This window comes from Eretmochelys imbricata, chromosome 1 (assembly GCF_965152235.1).
Source record: "Eretmochelys imbricata isolate rEreImb1 chromosome 1, rEreImb1.hap1, whole genome shotgun sequence".
Lineage (NCBI taxonomy): Eukaryota > Metazoa > Chordata > Testudines > Cheloniidae > Eretmochelys > Eretmochelys imbricata.
In genome coordinates, this window is record NC_135572.1 from 101577690 (window position 1) to 101595501 (window position 17812).

At 41.3% G+C, this 17812-nt stretch overlaps 1 protein-coding gene across 6 annotated transcripts in view; it reads left to right on the forward strand.

The window, feature by feature from the left end:
- PCCA (propionyl-CoA carboxylase subunit alpha) overlaps positions 1-17812 on the forward strand; it is a 387356-nt gene that overhangs the window by 154412 nt on the left and 215132 nt on the right. For all 6 annotated transcript variants that reach the window (XM_077813024.1, XM_077813033.1, XM_077813018.1 and 3 more), the window contains one exon: positions 17146-17289. In XM_077813024.1, coding sequence (XP_077669150.1) covers positions 17146-17289 — 144 coding nt within the window. The remainder of the gene's footprint in view (positions 1-17145; positions 17290-17812) is intronic.

Here is a 17812-nt window from a genome sequence, read left to right on the forward strand (position 1 = left end):
TCTTTAGAAACTTTAAAGACTTCTGTCAAATATTGTGTAAGCAGTTTGAGAGGTCCCCTCTAATAGTAGACCCATTCTTTCCAAGTCTTAAGAAATTTACTAACCTTAAATTACAATACTTATGTACATTCTCTAATTCTACTATCTATCTTGGCTCTGTATTATCTGTAATTAGCATTTCAGTTTGAGGCTGGAGGGTAGCAATTTTCTTTGTTTCTTCTCCAAGCTTTCCCAATTGATCTGTCACTTTTCCCAGCTCTCAAACTTGAGTTTCTGTTCCACGAACAGATATGTAACTAGCATCTAGTTTTTGCTCCCTTCTATTATGAACCAAACATAGACACTCTAATGAACGATCTCCAAATTTAACTTTAGAAACAGGAGAGTCTCCAGATGTCCGTGTATTTGCACTCACTTTTATTGGTACATGCTTCAGCTTTCTGCCTCTTGTACCTTGTAATTGCTTATGAATCAGGATTGCTTGCGAGTTTACTCTTTCTGCTAGTTTGTGCAGAGCTCCCTGTATTTAGAGAAACTTTTCTTGAGGGTCAGTTTATTAATAGGTTAAAGTGTGCCAAGCCTACCCTTGGGCACACTTCAGGCATTATTCTCTTTACCTTTTGGCATCCTCAAAATTCATCCTAAATAAAATGTGCAGTTATGTCTCAGCCTTCATTTAGCCCAGAATCTGTCCCAGCTAGGGACTGATTGGGAATTTTTCTGCTATATGTTTTTTTGGTCAGAAAATGCTGATTCATGTAAACTGAAACTTTTAGTGGAAACATCTGTTTCAACAAAACTGACATCAGGAAGGTTTCTCAGGTCTAGGATTAGGTGTAGGGAGGAGGAGAAAGAGACTGATCCATCTCAGAATAGCTAATAGCAGTGGTTAGGTCACTCACTTGGGTTGTGTGAGTGCCCAGGTTCAAGTTACTGCTCTGCTTGATTTGGAGTAAGGACATGGTCTCCCACATCCCATGTGAGTACCCTAATCACTAGGCTATACAGTCTCTGTCTCTCTTTCTGGCCCAGTGAATAATTAATTATTTACACAAAGCAGAACAGTTCCAGAAGGAGAGATTGAGAAAGACATTAGAATAGGCAGTAGCCTGGTGATTAGGGCACTCACCTGGGATGTGGGAGACCCAGTTTCAGGTCCTTACGCTAAACTGGACAGAGCAGGGTCTCACATCCCAGGTGTGTGTCCTAACCATCAAGCTGCTGGCTATTCTGGCGTGGGTTGGTGTTAACTACATTGGGGCAGATCCTTTCCTCTGTTCCAAACTCTTTATGCTGCCTACTTACCTTCCTTAGGCGTGTTGAGCATAGTTCCGAAACATCTGCAGTGTGTCTTACCCTATCATGCGGTTTTTAAATTTTTTGAGGGAGGTGCTATCTTTTGATCAATTCCTTGGGAAGATTCTTTTTTACCACACAATCTTGTAAACAAGCACAAATAAAGGATGTTTGTTTTTTTATTTCTGTGCTAAATGTTGCAATACAGTATGAAGTTGGGAGACAGAAAACCAGTGTACCAGCGATATGATTTCTATTATAATTTAGATTAATTGTTTGTTACAGATGTTTTACTCTCAATCAGTGGTTCAGGGAAAGTGAATTATTATTTGCTGTCAGCAGAAAAATTTTACATCTAACTGTCCTGCCATATGCTGATGACTACAAGAGGATCTGAGATCAGCTAATTTTGTTAGAGAATAAATCATTCTTGCTATCATGCAGAAAGTATACAGACTTAGATGCTTCCCATATCAGTTACAAGTGAGCTTGCTGCGTATTGTCATGTAGTACACATTTGGAATAGCTTTCAGGCAGAGTTACCACTGTTAGGAGCAGAGCATATGTTGCATATTTGATCCTTTATAGTCACTCGAGGAGTGCATTGGTTTGTGTTACTTAGTTGTCATTTGGTTAATAAAAAGAAGTCATAATCAAGAATAGTGTCAACATGCTTTGAAATAAATTAAAAGCAGAATCTCAGCTCTATAACCTTCCTAGCTTGAGAGCTGTGTCAGAATTTCCCTTTCTAGCAAACACATTCAAAATGATTGTTTTTCTTGCTTTAGGAACACTTCAGTTGAAATATTATTTCTATTAGGCTTTAGATCTAGAGACACTAATTCTTGTGAATAAGGCGTATATGTAATGTAGAGGTGTACAATGTTGCTAAATTTCCTCTAATGTAAATTATCTGATGAGGGCAAAAAAGGTTTTCAAAATGTTAGAACTAATTGTAGTACTTCAAATTCAGAAACATAACCATTCAATTTATGGAAAATATATTATGAGATTGCCCAAGAGATGACAACAGTCATTTAAGCAATTTAGTATGTATAATCCAGGGATTTAGGCCAATCTGTATACATCCAGTGTTGTGATTTTTTTTTAAACCAGGTTTGATTGATATAATATATATTAAAAGGTTATTTGTATAAACAGACTCAGAATGAGATGGAAAATATTGCATATAGATCATGAGACGTGATCATGATGTTCTCTTCTCATGTAACAATTCTGTTGAATATTTTTGTAGCACACAATTTTAATTTCTTATTTAGGAAAAAAGAGGAGTTGTGGTTAGATAGAAGTAAGGGAGCATTAGTTTATCATGTTTGTGTCAGGTTTACTAGAAGAAAATTACATGTCTGTCTCTGTGGTGGTGCTTCCACATTTATTTCCATTATAGCCTGTTCCAGATCTATCATATGTAAGCATGTTGTTTAAGTTTATCTTAAACGTGCGAGCCCTGAGATTGTTTACTAAATGTCCATAACATGTATAAAAGTGTTGTCCAGCAGCAAAATTCTTGTTTCTCTTGTCAAAGTATGAACAATTTCTGGAAAATGTCATGCTATAGTTATGGTATGGCATACTACTGGCAACACTCAGTGCAGATCTTTAAAGCTATGATTTTACATTTGAGGAATTTTGTCCATCCTTACATGTGTCTGTATTTTGTTTGCTTGTTTTTTTTGCTGACCTGATGAAGACCATTGAAAAGAGAGAGAGGGAGACATACCTTCCAGAATAGCTAATAGTCCAGAATTTAGGGTACTCACCTGGGATGAGATAGACATAGGTTCAAGTCTCTACTCTGGATTTCCAAGTGCTGTTGCCAGAAAATTATATTCTGTCTTACATTTTTTTGTTTTTTAAAAGAAAATTCAACACAGCCTATGAATGTAAGTGTTCTGGAAATGGCTTTTGACCAGTCTGCTGCAACTGTTGACTGTTTTATGTCCGTATAGCACAATAATGGGAAAAATATCCTTGCAAAGTAAAATTGACAGAACAGAATTCCATATCTAGGTAGTAGATCTACCAAAACACCAAAAACGTCAGGCAGAGCAGGTACTTGAATCTGGGTCTCCCATGTTGCAGGTGAATGCCCTGACCAGTGGGCTGTTAGCCATGCAGGGGTGGGTTAGTCTGTCTGTTTCTTTTGTGAAAAATTTTGAAAGGTCTCGGGTTTGTCCTTATGCAGAAAGGGAAAATATTTTAAAACCTTGACAGTTTTCATGGGATGGGAAACTGATTTTTGTCCAACTCTTGTAACGAACTCAGTGTAAATAACTAGATAGATACAACTAGAAGTTGTTTTCTGCTACCTGTAGCAAATCCCTGAGAAAGTAAGTGATAGTTTTTGTTGGCTGGTTTGTTGTTTTTTGTGGGGGAGGTGAGGTGGGTGGGAAGGGGTGGTTGTCATTGTATCAGAAGACTGCAATATTAAGAAATGTGAAGTGTCTCAAAGTAAAATTTCAAATGACTACAACTGCAATTTGCTGAGGCATGTTGTTCAGGTTTCTTAATGTTGCATTGCTGCATTCATTTCGCGTAGTCCATCAGACAGGCATCAGATGGGAAAGGCTTTCAGTTGTTACTAACCTGGGCTGGGTTTAAACTACTGACCGAGAGGTGAAAGGTTTCTTCTCCTGTTACCAATCCCCTAAGCCTCCCAGAATCCAGTCTTCACAAAGTTTATGCTGGCTGTCCATGCCTGTTTGTTGGGCCGGAGGAAAAGGTGATTTTCCTGCCAGACAAGACTCCTTTACACAAGAGGGTCAGCTGACAACAGTTAACTAGATTTTGCCATGCTCTTGCCTCTTTAATGCAACTTCCATTGCATAGCCACTAGCTGTTTGCTGCTTCTCAAACTCTCAGAAAGAACTACAGAAAAACGTTGCGAATTGTTATTGACAGAAGAGACTGCATTGTTTCCAAAGTCGCTGAATCTGATGGATGCCGTTAATAGAGCTGCCAACACATGGAATAATGTCTCAGGCCATGTCTGCACTAGCACTTATGTCGCAAAACTTTTGTCACTCGGGTGTGAAAAAAATACACCCCCTCCCCCCTGAGCAACATGAGTGTTTATGCCACCAAAACTTGTGTGCACAGCGCTATGTCGGTGGGAGACACTCTCCCGCTGATAAAGCTACCACCGTGCATTGAGGTGGTTTTATTATATCGACAGGAGAGTTCTCTCCTGTTGGCATAATGTGGCTACACGAGTGCTCTTACAGCGGCACAGCTGTAAGCTTGTAAGCACAGATTTGGCCTCAGATATGATACCACCACGTGCCGGTAATAAAATATATCAGAGTGGAAAACAAAGGAAATTTTTTTTGACATTGAGAATAAGCCTGAGAAAGAAACCAAAGAGTTTATTAGTTTTAGTTGCTTGGATATGAAGAATATTTAAGAATGTGACCACAGCCAGCTTAGTTAGAGGACTTCAGGAGGACTCAGAGATTATTGCTGACTATAATGCAAGCAAGAGGAAATAGAAGCTCTAGAAAGAAAGGTATAAGAGTCTTTATCAAGTGTGAAATGGGAAGGAAATTCTGTAGAATTAACAGGCTGTCAGGATTTGTCAGAAGTGCTAGAGGAGCCAACAAGGGGGGGAGCTTTTCTTGACCTGCTGCTCACAAACCGGGAAGAATTAGTGGGGGAAGCAAAAATGGATGGGAATCTGGGAGGCAGTGACCATGAGTTGGTTGAGTTCAGGATCCTGACACAGGGAAGAAAGGTAAGCAGCAGGATACTGACCCTGGACTTCAGGAAAGCAGACTTCGACTCCCTCAGGGAACGGATGGGTAGGATCCCCTGGGGGGCTAACATGAAGGGGAAAGGAGTCCAGGAGAGCTGGCTGTATTTCAAGGAATCCCTGTTGAGGTTACAGGGACAAACCATCCCGATGAGTCGAAAGAATAGTAAATATGGCAGGCGACCAGCTTGGCTTAACGGTGAAATCCTAGCGAATCTTAAACATAAAAAAGAAGCTTACAAGAAGTGGAAGGTTGGACACATGACCAGGGAAGAGTATAAAAATATTGCTCGGGCAAGTAGGAATGAAATCAGGAGGGCCAAATCGCACCTGGAGCTGCAGCTAGCAAGAGATGTCAAGAGTAACAAGAAGGGTTTCTTCAGGTATGTTGGCAACAAGAAGAAAGCCAAGGAAAGTGTGGGCCCCTTACTGAATGAGGGAGGCAACCTAGTGACAGAGGATGTGGAAAAAGCTAATGTACTCAATGCTTTTTTTGCCTCTGTCTTCACTAACAAGGTCAGCTCCCAGACTGCTGCACTGGGCATCACAGCATGGGGAGTAGATGGCCAGCCCTCTGTGGAGAAAGAGGTGGTTAGGGACTATTTAGAAAAGCTGGACGTGCACAAGTCCATGGGGCCGGATGAGTTGCATCCGAGAGTGCTAAAGGAATCGGCGGCTGTGATTGCAGAGCCATTGGCCATTATCTTTGAAAACTCATGGCAAATGGGGGAAGTCCCAGATGACTGGAAAAAGGCTAATGTAGTGCCAATCTTTAAAAAAGGGAAGAAGGAGGATCCTGGGAACTACAGGCCAGTCAGCCTCACTCAGTCCCTGGAAAAATCATGGAGCAGGTCCTCAAAGAATCAATCCTGAAGCACTTACATGAGAGGAAAGTGATCAGAAACAGTCAGCATGGATTCACCAAGACAAGGTCATGCCTGAATAATCTAATCGCCTTCTATGATGAGATTACTGGTTCTGTGGATGAAGGGAAAGCAGTGAATGTATTGTTTCTTGACTTTAGCAAAGCTTTTGACACGGTCTCCCACAGTATTCTTGTCAGCAAGTTAAAGAAGTATGGGCTGGATGAATGCACTATAAGGTGGGTAGAAAGTTGGCTAGATTGTCGGGCTCAGCGGGTGGTGATCAATGGCTCCATGTCTAGTTGGCAGCCGGTGTCAAGTGGAGTGCCCCAGGAGTCGGTCCTGGGGCCGGTTTTGTTCAATATCTTCATAAATGATCTGGAGGATGGTGTGGATTGCACTCTCAGCAAATTTGCGGATGATACTAAACTGGGAGGAGTGGTAGATACGCTGGAGGGCAGGGATAGGATACAGAGGGACGTAGACAAATTGGAGGATTGGGCCAAAAGAAATCTGATGAGGTTCAATAAGGATAAGTGCAGGGTCCTGTACTTAGGACGGAAGAACCCAATGCACAGCTACAGACTAGGGACCGAATAGCTCGGCAGCAGTTCTGCGGAAAAGGACCTAGGGGTGACAGTGGACGAGAAGCTGGATATGAGTCAGCAGTGTGCCCTTGTTGCCAAGAAGGCCAGTGGCATTTTGGGATGTATAAGTAGGGGCATAGCGAGCAGATCGAGGGACGTGATCGTTCCCCTCTATTCGACATTGGTGAGGCCTCATCTGGAGTAGTGTGTCCAGTTTTGGGCCCCACACTACAAGAAGGATGTGGAAAAATTGGAAAGAGTCCAGCGGAGGGCAACAAAAATGATTAGGGGCCTGGAACACATGATTTATGAGGAGAGGCTGAGGGAACTGGGATTGTTTAATCTGCGGAAGAGAAGAATGAGGGGGGATTTGATAGGTGCTTTCAACTACCTCAAAGGGGGTTCCAAAGAGGATGGATCTAGACTGTTCTCAGTGATAGCTGATGACAGAACAAGGAGTAATGGTCTCAAGTTGCATTGGGGGAGGTTTAGGTTGGATATGAGGAAAAACTTTTTCACTAGGAGGGTGGTGAAACACTGGAATGCGTTACCTAGGGAGGTGGTAGAATTTCCTTCCTTAGAAGTTTTTAAGGTCAGGCTTGACAAAGCCCTGGCTGGGATGATTTAATTGGGGATTGGTCCTGCTTTGAGCAGGGGGTTGGACTAGATGACCTCCTGAGGTCCCTTCCAACCCTGATATTCTATGATTCTATGATTTTTGAATAGCAGGATTTTAGTTTACACAGAAATCTTGAAATTTTGAACAAGGAAATGTGTTGGATTTTCAAAGGCTATTTGTCAGAAAATTATACTTTTTTAAAAATTGAACACAGCCTATGAATATAAGCATTCTGGAAATGACTTTTGACCTGTCTGCTAACTATGGGATGTTACATGTCTGTACAGCACAGTAATGGGGGGAAAATCCTTGCAAAGTAAAGTTGACAAAACAGAATTCTTAAATTTCAAATCTATGTGGTAGATCTTCCAGAACATCAAAATGTGGAAAGTTTTATGGTTATCATGAGAAGAGGACTAAGTATCTTATTATAATTGCATATGCAAAGAGATCTTTTAGAAGAGTCAGCAGGTACTGGAAAGTTTTGTTAAAGTATTTGCTACAAGAGGTCTTTACTAATTTTGATATAAAACAACAAGAGACACCCCTTTGTACGCTTTAGAAGCAGATCCTCAGCTGGTGTAAACTGTCCATAGCTCCACTGAAGTCAGCTTCAATTAGCTGAGGATCTGCCTCTGACAAATACTTAAAAAATACAATAGATTGAAAAGAAGTAGCAACCCATACTGTATAATAATAAGTAACTAGGCAGGACAAATAATAAACCAAATTCCCCACTTATAATATTTTCTTTTTCAGACCCCCACTCATCCCTGAAGGGATGTGCTTGGCCAAATTTCCTGAAGGCCAACAGATGTGGGCTTTTGTGAACCACAGCTGAGGAAGTGCATTCCAAAGGAAAGAGGTCCTTACAGAAAACACCTTGCCAAGAGCCCTCTCTCCTTCTTCCTTTTCTTTTTTAATTCTGCGTGTGGGTCCAGCTGGGTGTGCCTCTGCTGGTCACAGCTCAGGTCGTATGTCATGACTTCACATAATTATTTTCAGTAATTTATGTGGGCCAGATCATCAGCTGGTGTAAACTGATGTAGTTCCACTGAAGTCATTGCAGCCCTAGTGATTTAAACCATCAGAGGATCTGGTCCTATGTCTATATACATTACATACTTCCCTTTGTCCCCATTCAGGAAAGCATTCTGGGATACATTTTCTATGAATGTGGTCTTGCAAATGTTGGGATTGGTGTATGTGAGACTGAATGTGAGTTTTTAAAAGCAGTATTAGCGGTCAAGAACTCTTGAGGTACCTAAATATAAGTACACTGCTGTAGCTCTCCTGCTTTCCAGCTCTTCAATATAAAGGACATAGGGTTACTGAAATAAAAAGTATCTGACCTTGGAACTGTTTATCCAGAATGTATTTTGTAAAATGTTAGTTGGTTTTGGGTAATGAAAATTTATTTTGTTGACTAGGGAGAGCCCATAAGATCCCAAGTAAATCATATGCTTTTGTATACTATGCCATAATTTGAAAGCTTTGGGTTATTGATTTGCATGTAAAGAGGTATATGCCATTGCTATAACCAAGGAAAGACTTTCCGCAGAAAGGATGACATATTACTTTTAATCCCATTGAAATTCAGATTCTCTGCGCCACTGTGCTCTATTCAGATACTCCTGCTAATTTGTAAGTAACATGATGCCATTTGAATATACGGGCATAAGTGTGGTGTAGTCGAAAATCATGTGTGTTTACTGATGGGTATGAACACCTCAGAACAGCTAGACCATTTACTCCTTGAAGTTATTCATCTGTGATCAGGGGAACAGCCTTTACCAGTCCAGCTCTTGGCTGGATTTATAGACAAAAGTTATATGATTGTTTCAGTGGCTGCAGTCTATAGCTCTGTTTAACTGGGCAATTAGGTGACTGTGATTAGGTACGGTTTGGAAGCCGGAGCACAAGTTTCTTCACTCTAATCCATGCTCTGACACTTACTGGACTGAGACTTTGACTAAGTTACTTAACCTCCTTGTATTCTTATCCACCTCCCAAAGGAGTTATGAGTGGCTAAGTAAGCAAATACACTTCTTATTTCTGAGGGATGGTGTCTCGGGGTTCTCTCCTCGGCACTGGGGTACCTCCTTGTAGCTGCATCTGGGGAATAGATCGACCTGGTCTGATGCTTCACTCTGTCTCTTGTTCATGCTGTGTCCCTTTCATGCTCCAGGACTTACAGAGCTTTCTCTTCCTGACTTGGGATGCTCCTTCTTTGTGGGTTGGGATGTTCGCTCTTTGTGGCTTGGCCCTCCAGCCAGGTCACTATATGGTTTCCCCCTTCTGGGGTATTAAGTCACTGGATTGGCTCTTCCCCAGTGGCCAGTTGGGGAACCCTATTGCTACTCCAGATTCTAGGTCAGAGACCCTTAAAGCAGTGGCCAAGGTCTGCACTGTTAAAGACCTTGCTGCCGTTTCCCTGGGCCTTTTCCTACTCCACCTCTATCAGGCTTCTGCTCCACCACGCTTCTGGGTAAACCCTGCCTTCAGGGCTAGGATCCCAGGGCTTCTTCTCCCACTTGAGTTTCCTCCTTTCCCTCTCTGAGCCCAGAGAGTGACTGCATATCTCCACACTGCAGCCCCTTTCTGCTGCCGACTTTCCCAACTTTATACCAGGCCCTCCCCCTCCTGCCCAGCTGGTCTCCATCCTGTCAGGGCTTGTTTATCAAGTCAGGCTACACCTGAGGGATAATTAATCAGGTTACTTATCCCCTTCTTAGCCACATTAACCCTTTTTGGGTGAGTGTGGAGTGAACACCCCATCGCGGACGGTTAGCTGATTGCTGTGGTGGATCAGAAGAATAGCAGTGACTAGCTTCGAAGGGGATGTCTTCTATTCTCTTTTACCGAAGTTTGGTGGCCACAACAAAGAGGGCTTTTGGGGAAAGGGACTTGAAAATGGAAGTGTTGGACATGGATCCTCAGGATACCAGCTATATGTGGGGGAGTAAGTGAAATTTCTTAAGCAGGTATATTTTGTTCCTCTGTGCATTGAAATGGGAACTTATTTCTCATTGTAAATTGCTTTTGGAAAGACTTGCCGTAAGTAACGGTATTGACAGTAAATGTGATATCTTGGGTCGTTAAATATGTTGAGTGTTCATTCTTGACAAATCTATTTTCTTGACCTACTGATAATGAGGTCAGTTGCCTTGTTAAAACTATGGTTTGTAGGTTGCTGGGAATGTATCTAATTTTATATTCATGCTAAAGACAGTAGTTATGTGGTAAATAATATTTATGTGATTGTGGGTTAATTCACATGGGTACTTTTTGTCTTATGGGCTGAAGTTTCACTGGCGATATCTTGGATCAGCTTGGTATAAGATCTGAGTGCTGCCTTGGACTAGAACAGCTGATCCCTGCTGAATGTGGTACATATCCTTTCATGAGCATATTTAAACCAGTTTATTTCTTTTAAATAAAGTTTTGATTTGGCAGCCTAAGGGCATCTCTGCTTTACAAATTTTTGCAAGTTACATTGGCATAAAGCTGTCGCAGTTAGTGTAATTGCTTGGGTGCATCTGTACTCTGTTCCTTGTGTCGGTGCTGTGTGTACTCACCAGGAGTGCCGGTTTCAGTGCACAGTGCGGTGCACCATGGGCTGGTATCCCAGTGTGTTACTCGCCACTGTCCAGCACACTGTCTTTTGGGAAATTTTGGCAGTGCATTGTGGGGTAGAAACGAGTGGCGCAGGAGTGACTGACTGCAGTGTCAAGTTCCTATTATGCAACTCTCTCCACTGCATAATGCCATCTTTATCCCATAATTTTTGCGCCTGTTTTGAAAATACCACAAACCCATGTAGGACTTGCTCTGATGGAAGCATGGCGTCTGAAGAGCTCTGCACTATTGTCATGAATGTTGCAAGCACAGGACATACGATCCTCCAGTATTTGCAGACCTAAAGGAAGAGCTACAGGGAACATGATTATTTCCTGGAGGGCAGATTGCTGTGGGACATAACTATAACCAATTCAAGATTGTTGGTGGTGTTCCTAGACCAACTGCGAACCGTAGAGAGCCACTTTTGGACCTGAGAAACCATCACTAACAGGGGGGATCAATTGTAATGCAGGCTTGGGATGATGAATGGTGTATGCAGATCTTTTGTGTGGACAAGGCCATGTTCTTGGATCTGTATGCAAGAATGTGAGCTGCACTGACAATGGAGAATTGAGTGTCGATTGCACTCTGGAAACTTGCAATGCCTAATTGCTACCAGTTAGTGGGACATCATTCATCATTTTGGAATTGGAAGATCCACTGTGGGGGCCATTGTTATGCAAGTATGCAAGGCCCAGGTTTGTGACTCTCTGCAATGTGCAGGGCGTGGTGGATGGAATTGCAGCAATGATGTTCCCAAACTATGGTGGAGTGATAGATGGCACACACATCCCTATTTTGGCACCAGTCCATTTTGCCACAGAGCACATCCAAGGGCGACTCTTCTATGGTTATGCAAGTGCTGATGGATCACCGGGGATGCTTCACTGACATCAGTGTTGGCTGGTCAAGGAAGTTGCATGACACTTGTATCTTTAAGGACATAGGACTGCTGTTCAGAAAGCTGTAAGCAGGGATTTTTTTTCCCGACGAGCGAATTATCATCGGTGATGTTGAAATGCTATAGTGACGCTGGGGGACCCACCTTACCCCTTATTCCTCTAGCTCATGGGGCTGTACACTGACCACCTCGATAGCATCAAGGAAAGATTCGGCTTTAGGCTCAGCACGTGCAGAATGACAGTTGAATGTGATTTTGATAGTCTGAACAGATGCTGGCATTGTTTGCTCACAAGATTGGATCTCAGTGAGAAAAATATCCCTATGGTTATAGCTGCCCACTGCATCCTGCATAATATCTGTGATGCTAACAGGAAAAAGTTGCTGCCAGGCTGTAGCAGCTGTCTGCTGAGTTTGAACAGCCAGACACAAGGGCTATCAGAAGAGCTCAATGTGGAGCTCTATGGCTCAGGAAGGCTTTGAAAGAACACTCTAACAGTGAGCCAGAGTAATGCGTTGTGGTGTCCTGTGCTCTCCCTGATTCTGCTCTTTGGGGTCCTGTTGGGAATTGTGTGGTGCTTGGTGCATATCTCTGCATATATCACTGACAATGCACCTTGTGGTCTTGCTGTAGATTTATGCTTATTATACTGTGTGTGTCACTAATTCTATGAGTTGTGTCACAGAATACAGTAACAAGTAAGTGAGCGTTTTCACTACTGTCAGGCACTCTGCAGCATATGTTAGCAACTAATAAAGATTAATTGTTTTCCAAACAATACTATTTTATTGAGTAATGAAAACTCTTAAAAATACTCTGTGCAACTTAAAAGAAAATATATTAAAACTTTAATAAATTTATGGAACAGAAGAAACATTCATTTCCATTTTAGCTACGCATACATCAACCTTGGTTCTCACAGGTCAGTGTATATGAAGCTGTGGTTGTCCTGAATGTCCCCAGTGGTGGTGTGGCGGGGTAGGGATGCGACCCCAATGCAATGTGGAATCTTGCGGGGTGGATTATAGGGTGGGGCTATACTGAAGTTCTCCGTGGACCGTAAAGGGAGGTGAGCCTGGATTGTTGAGCTTGTGGGTCTACATGTGTCTGCAGCATTTGTGTTTGCTGCTTGAAAAGACCCATTATGTCCTGATGCATCTCCCTCTCCAACTCCTGGGCCGTGCTACTGTCTGCAATATTCATCCTCCAGGCCTTATGGTCACCGTCTGATGCAACATTGGCTTGCAGGATCTTGGTGAAAATGTCATCCAGAATCCTTTTTTCCCCCCTCCTTCTGATATGGGTCAGGCATTTCACTGGTGTGGACGGCAAACCCCTCAAGGCCACAACGGCAGCAGCTACAGATAAAACACAGAGTTACCACTGACAGTATAGTCGCAATGGAAAGCGAAAGTTAAGATTCAGAACTCCCTCCCCTGGCTCCCTCATTGACACTCTTGCTTCAGAGTACTTATGCAGGGTGCTACTCACAGCTCCAGCCATGTTGAGTATGGCCTTGCCAGGGGTGAGGGAAATGAGGATGGAATTGCTAGGTTGCAGGGAACTGAGTATAGGGCAATGGCACTGGATACTGGCGGTGGTGATTTTTAGCTGATATCATGCTTCTGACTGGACTGTGGTGGAGTTTCAAAACAGCTTCTGGCTTGCAGCATAGCTGGACCCCGACCTGTCACATGTCCTACATCCTCCACCACCACCACCTCTACCTCATCCTCACTGCTCTTGTCAGGGACCTGTGACTTGGGATCCTTGGTAGCGTGTTGGTGGGATCTCCATTACGTGTGGCAGGTGTGCAACTCGTCACTGGATTGACTGTTGACCTCCCTGGTCTTGTGATATGCCTGCCGTGGTTCCTTTGTTTCCATGCAGCACTGCTGCTGATCCCTATGGTACTCCTTCTGCATCCCCCATGCAATCTTGTAGACGTCCACATTTCTATGGCTGTTCCATTGCTGTGCCTGTACAGTCTCTTCTGTCCCCAGGTCCAGGAGATCCAGTATCTCCTGTGTACTCCAGGCCAGAGTGTGTCTGGAGTGCATAGCTGGCATGGTCAGCTGGGCAGTTGCACGCTACAGTGGAGAGCTGCTAGCTATGCTCACCAAGGTGGACACTCTGAAAAAGCCATTTAAAAAATTCACAGGGTTTTAAAAGGCAGGGGTCGGGGTTCTGGTCTCTTTGACAATGGGCAGAGGATTTCACAATTGTGACCAGAGTAGTCAATGTTGGGTATTGTGGGAAACACCAATCTGGAAACGCCAGTTACTATGTGGGTGCAATGGAGAGCTAACATCATAGGGAGACAAATTAAAGCTGTTTACCCTTCCCTTTATATTTATGACAGAAGCATAGGCCTCGTCTACCCTACGAAGTTAGGTCGACATAAGGTAGCTTCCACTGATGTAACTTGCCTACTACACTGACTTAGTAACTCCACCTCTGAGAGAGGCTTACCGCTTACGTCGATGTAGTTAGGCGATGCAGTGTCAGTATAGACCTTGTGTTGCTTACATCACTATTGCTGCCTTTTAGAAGCTGTCCCACAGTGCCCTCGCACTGACAGTTAAATCAGTGCAAACGCCCTGGTTAGTACGCGCACCACCGACACAAGGAGTGTAGTGTGGACATGCAAAAGCAATTTAATTACTGTGGTGGCTGTAAGTTGACTTAATTTTGTAGAGTAGACTTGCTCATAGACACATGCATAGCTAGTATGGAAATGTAGGTTGGAGGAGGAAAAGAAAATTAATATAAAAAGATTATAAATCTATTCTAAGCACGAAAAACAAGAGTAGATCTCTGAAAAGAGTAGAAGTAAAATAGAATAACCTGCCAAAAAAGGAAGATGACTTTAAATGGAGAAATCTATTTAAAGAAAAACAGGGGAGGGAAGAGGAAATAAATCCAAGATCACCATGTACAAAAAAAAATATTTTGTGAAATAATCACAATCCTTCCATTATATGAGGAAGAAAGATATATTAGTTTCCTTTAGGGGGGTCAGTTCTGCAGCCTTTGCCCCTCAGTAAGATCTAAGGGATTAGACCCTTAGGTTCAGATCCTGTACATGAGCTCTGTGTGTGTGTGTGTGTGTGTGTGTATATCCTTGCATCCTTGTGGAGTATATTGCAGGATCAGGGCCATAGTTTGAACAGGATAGAACAGTTTTAGTCTTTTGGACTGTAGGCTTCATACTCTGCATATTGCTGAACATATTCAAAAAACAAATTGCAAAGACTAAGGTTTCTTAGCTGACTGCTTCATGTCACTGAGATATTTAATTAAAAAATTCAACTTAAAATATACAACTCAGTTTCCACCTCATTTTATCGATTATATTTTGGAGATTTAACCATGCGAGTGTGTTTACAAAATATCTGACTAGAAATTATTAATAGAATAGTGTCTAGATTAGTTTCAATGGAATATGTATATAAAAAAGCTTGCTAGCCATATTTTTAATACCATTTTCTTCAAATACAAAGGGAGTATTTTGAAGCAACAAGATAATATTGACTAAGTCAAAGAGCCTTATTGTAGAGCAGATTAAATAAATGTTTGTGAGTCTTAAGAAACAAACAACAAAAATATTTCTCTTTCCAGAAACATTCCATCCTATTTTGATCATCAACAATTAAGCTGACAACCACAATGACGCTATTGTGCCTGGAATGCCAAGTGTAATCCAAGAAAAATGATGAGGCTAAATAATAAAAATGTCTTCTTTAGAGAAATGTTATATTTTTTCCCCCAGTATTAAAATTCTGAAAGTGTTCTAAAGTTAAAGGTAATTTTTTAATTAAAATCCTAACTGTGAGAACAAGTTCTCTTGACCAAATAATTGATATATAAAGTAACTTTCTATTAAAACTTCATTTTAATAAAAAATTAAGTGCTGCAAAGTGTAACACTGCAAGGTGGCTGCTGAATTGTTTCCCAGATACTTCAAATAGGGTTATTAAGTGTGACATACTGGAGAGTATCATGTGCTAGGTAAAATCAAGATTGAATCCCAAAGGTATGTTCTTAAACTGCATAATCAGATCCCCATTTTCAATACCATGTTTATGCTTCAAAGAATAGGTGCTTATTTCAGTGATGATTTGTCATTAAAATTATGTCAAAATGTCTTAAAATGTTGTTGAAACTATAAAAACACTCACAACACACACAGGGCTAATTATGGGTGCCATCTGTTTATTTTTACAAAGCCATTTTTTTTTGAAGGACCAGTGCATCTTCTTGCTCTGATAAAGCACAAGATTATTATAATGACTAACTGTTTTCCTTCAATTAGTGTACTTGAAGTAAGGAAGACAACTGGTTTGTTCATTGACCTTTTCCTGTGTCATAAAATGTATATAATATGACATCTCATGATAGAGAAATCATTGTGAAGTGCATTTTCTTAAGATATTTGACCCTTAGAACAAAAACATTTTATAATAAAAATGGCAGTTCTGTCATATTTTTTACTTGGGAAGTTGTAATGCTCTCATTGTGTGTATCACATGCTAATATAGTATGTGTCTCCGATTGTGTCTACATAGTAGGACCATAACTCATCTTCTTTGGGTGCTTTCATTTCACAACTTCTCCAAAATCGTTTGAGATTGCTGTAAATTAATAAATATTTTCAGTTTACAACCATATAAAAAACCACGTGTGTATGTAAATTTGCACATGCACCCAGTCCGACTCTGCTTTAGTGTGAACGATGGGTATTCCCATGACAGCATCATCCAAAGCCGTTAGCAGCAATTTGCTGAGAGAGCAGAGTGACTCGACTGGTCCAGCCCAGCTATTGTGCCTGCTAAGCACTACACAGATAAGTCTGGAGGGAAAAAAACTGAAGGATCCATCTGCTCATTTCTGCTACACTGCGCTGATGTAAGATTACGCTAATCTGGTTGCTTGTCAGGACAGGTTAGTGAAAGCAGGCGAATGGGTGAGATTTAGGGTAGACTAGCTCTATGGAAAATCGTAAGCTGCTCCTGTACATGCCATGTTAAGTGTAGCAGAATGGGTTGATTATGAGCTACTTTGAGGATTTCAGTTAAAATACATTACATTGCTCGGTTAAAAATGAGTCCTCCTTCTTTATACTTCCAAACAAACAAGAAACTAACACATCTGCACCAAATACCATTGTTGTAAAAAAAAATAAATAATAAAACATACTTTCATATTTTTTTTCTAGTTTTGCTTTTACTCCTTGTGATTAGTTATTGTATTTACAAATTGCTTATTTATTTTGTTTAGATTTTTACAAAAGAAGATGGTTACTGTTGTGATTTTTTGTTTTATTTTTGCTTGTCTCTTTAGTTTGGTTTGGTGAAGAAAGTCCAGAGTTGGAAATTAACCCTTGTCCCATTTTTGGCTGGTGATATCTTTGTTTATCTGTATTTGTTTATGATGGATTTTTTTGGTTGTTTTTGTTACCTACTGACTGTCAGTTCTTGACCTTGCAGGTTGAACATCCCATCACAGAATGCATTACTGGCCTGGACCTAGTCCAAGAAATGATCCGTGTTGCTAAGGGTTACCCTCTCAGGCACAAACAAGCTGATATTCCCATCAACGGCTGGGCAGTTGAATGTCGAGTTTATGCTGAGGTAAAATAAGTGGTAAGGGGTGGGAGGCTGTATGTGGAGCAGTAATACCCAGGTGTAGATAGGCACCAAGGTGAAGTCAAGGTTTATAATTTGAGATTTGTAATTTACTGTATGTAACACAACTGATTAAAGAAAGTTTTATGTGGATTTTTGTGTTGTAATTCAAAAGAATAGCCTGAAACCAAAATTATTGCCACATAGGTTCTTCTAAAAATATATCTCCTGCAAGTAGCCAATAATCATTTCAAAGGAAGTTTACGGCATATTTTCAGCCTAATTTAGTATGATGATTCGGCTGTATTCCATTTTCTTCTGAACTATTAACTAGTACTTCAGGTTTGCTCACCTCCACGTTTTTCTTAAACCTTTTGGCTTAAATATTTGAGTAAAATTTTGTAAGCTGCCAAACTTTTAATGGTACTGAGGCATTTGCTAATAGTTCAGGAAGGATGTTTGTTCCTCTGTAACTGCATTTGCTTTATATGACCAACTTGGAAAGTGAATTTCAAAACCATAAGTGCAC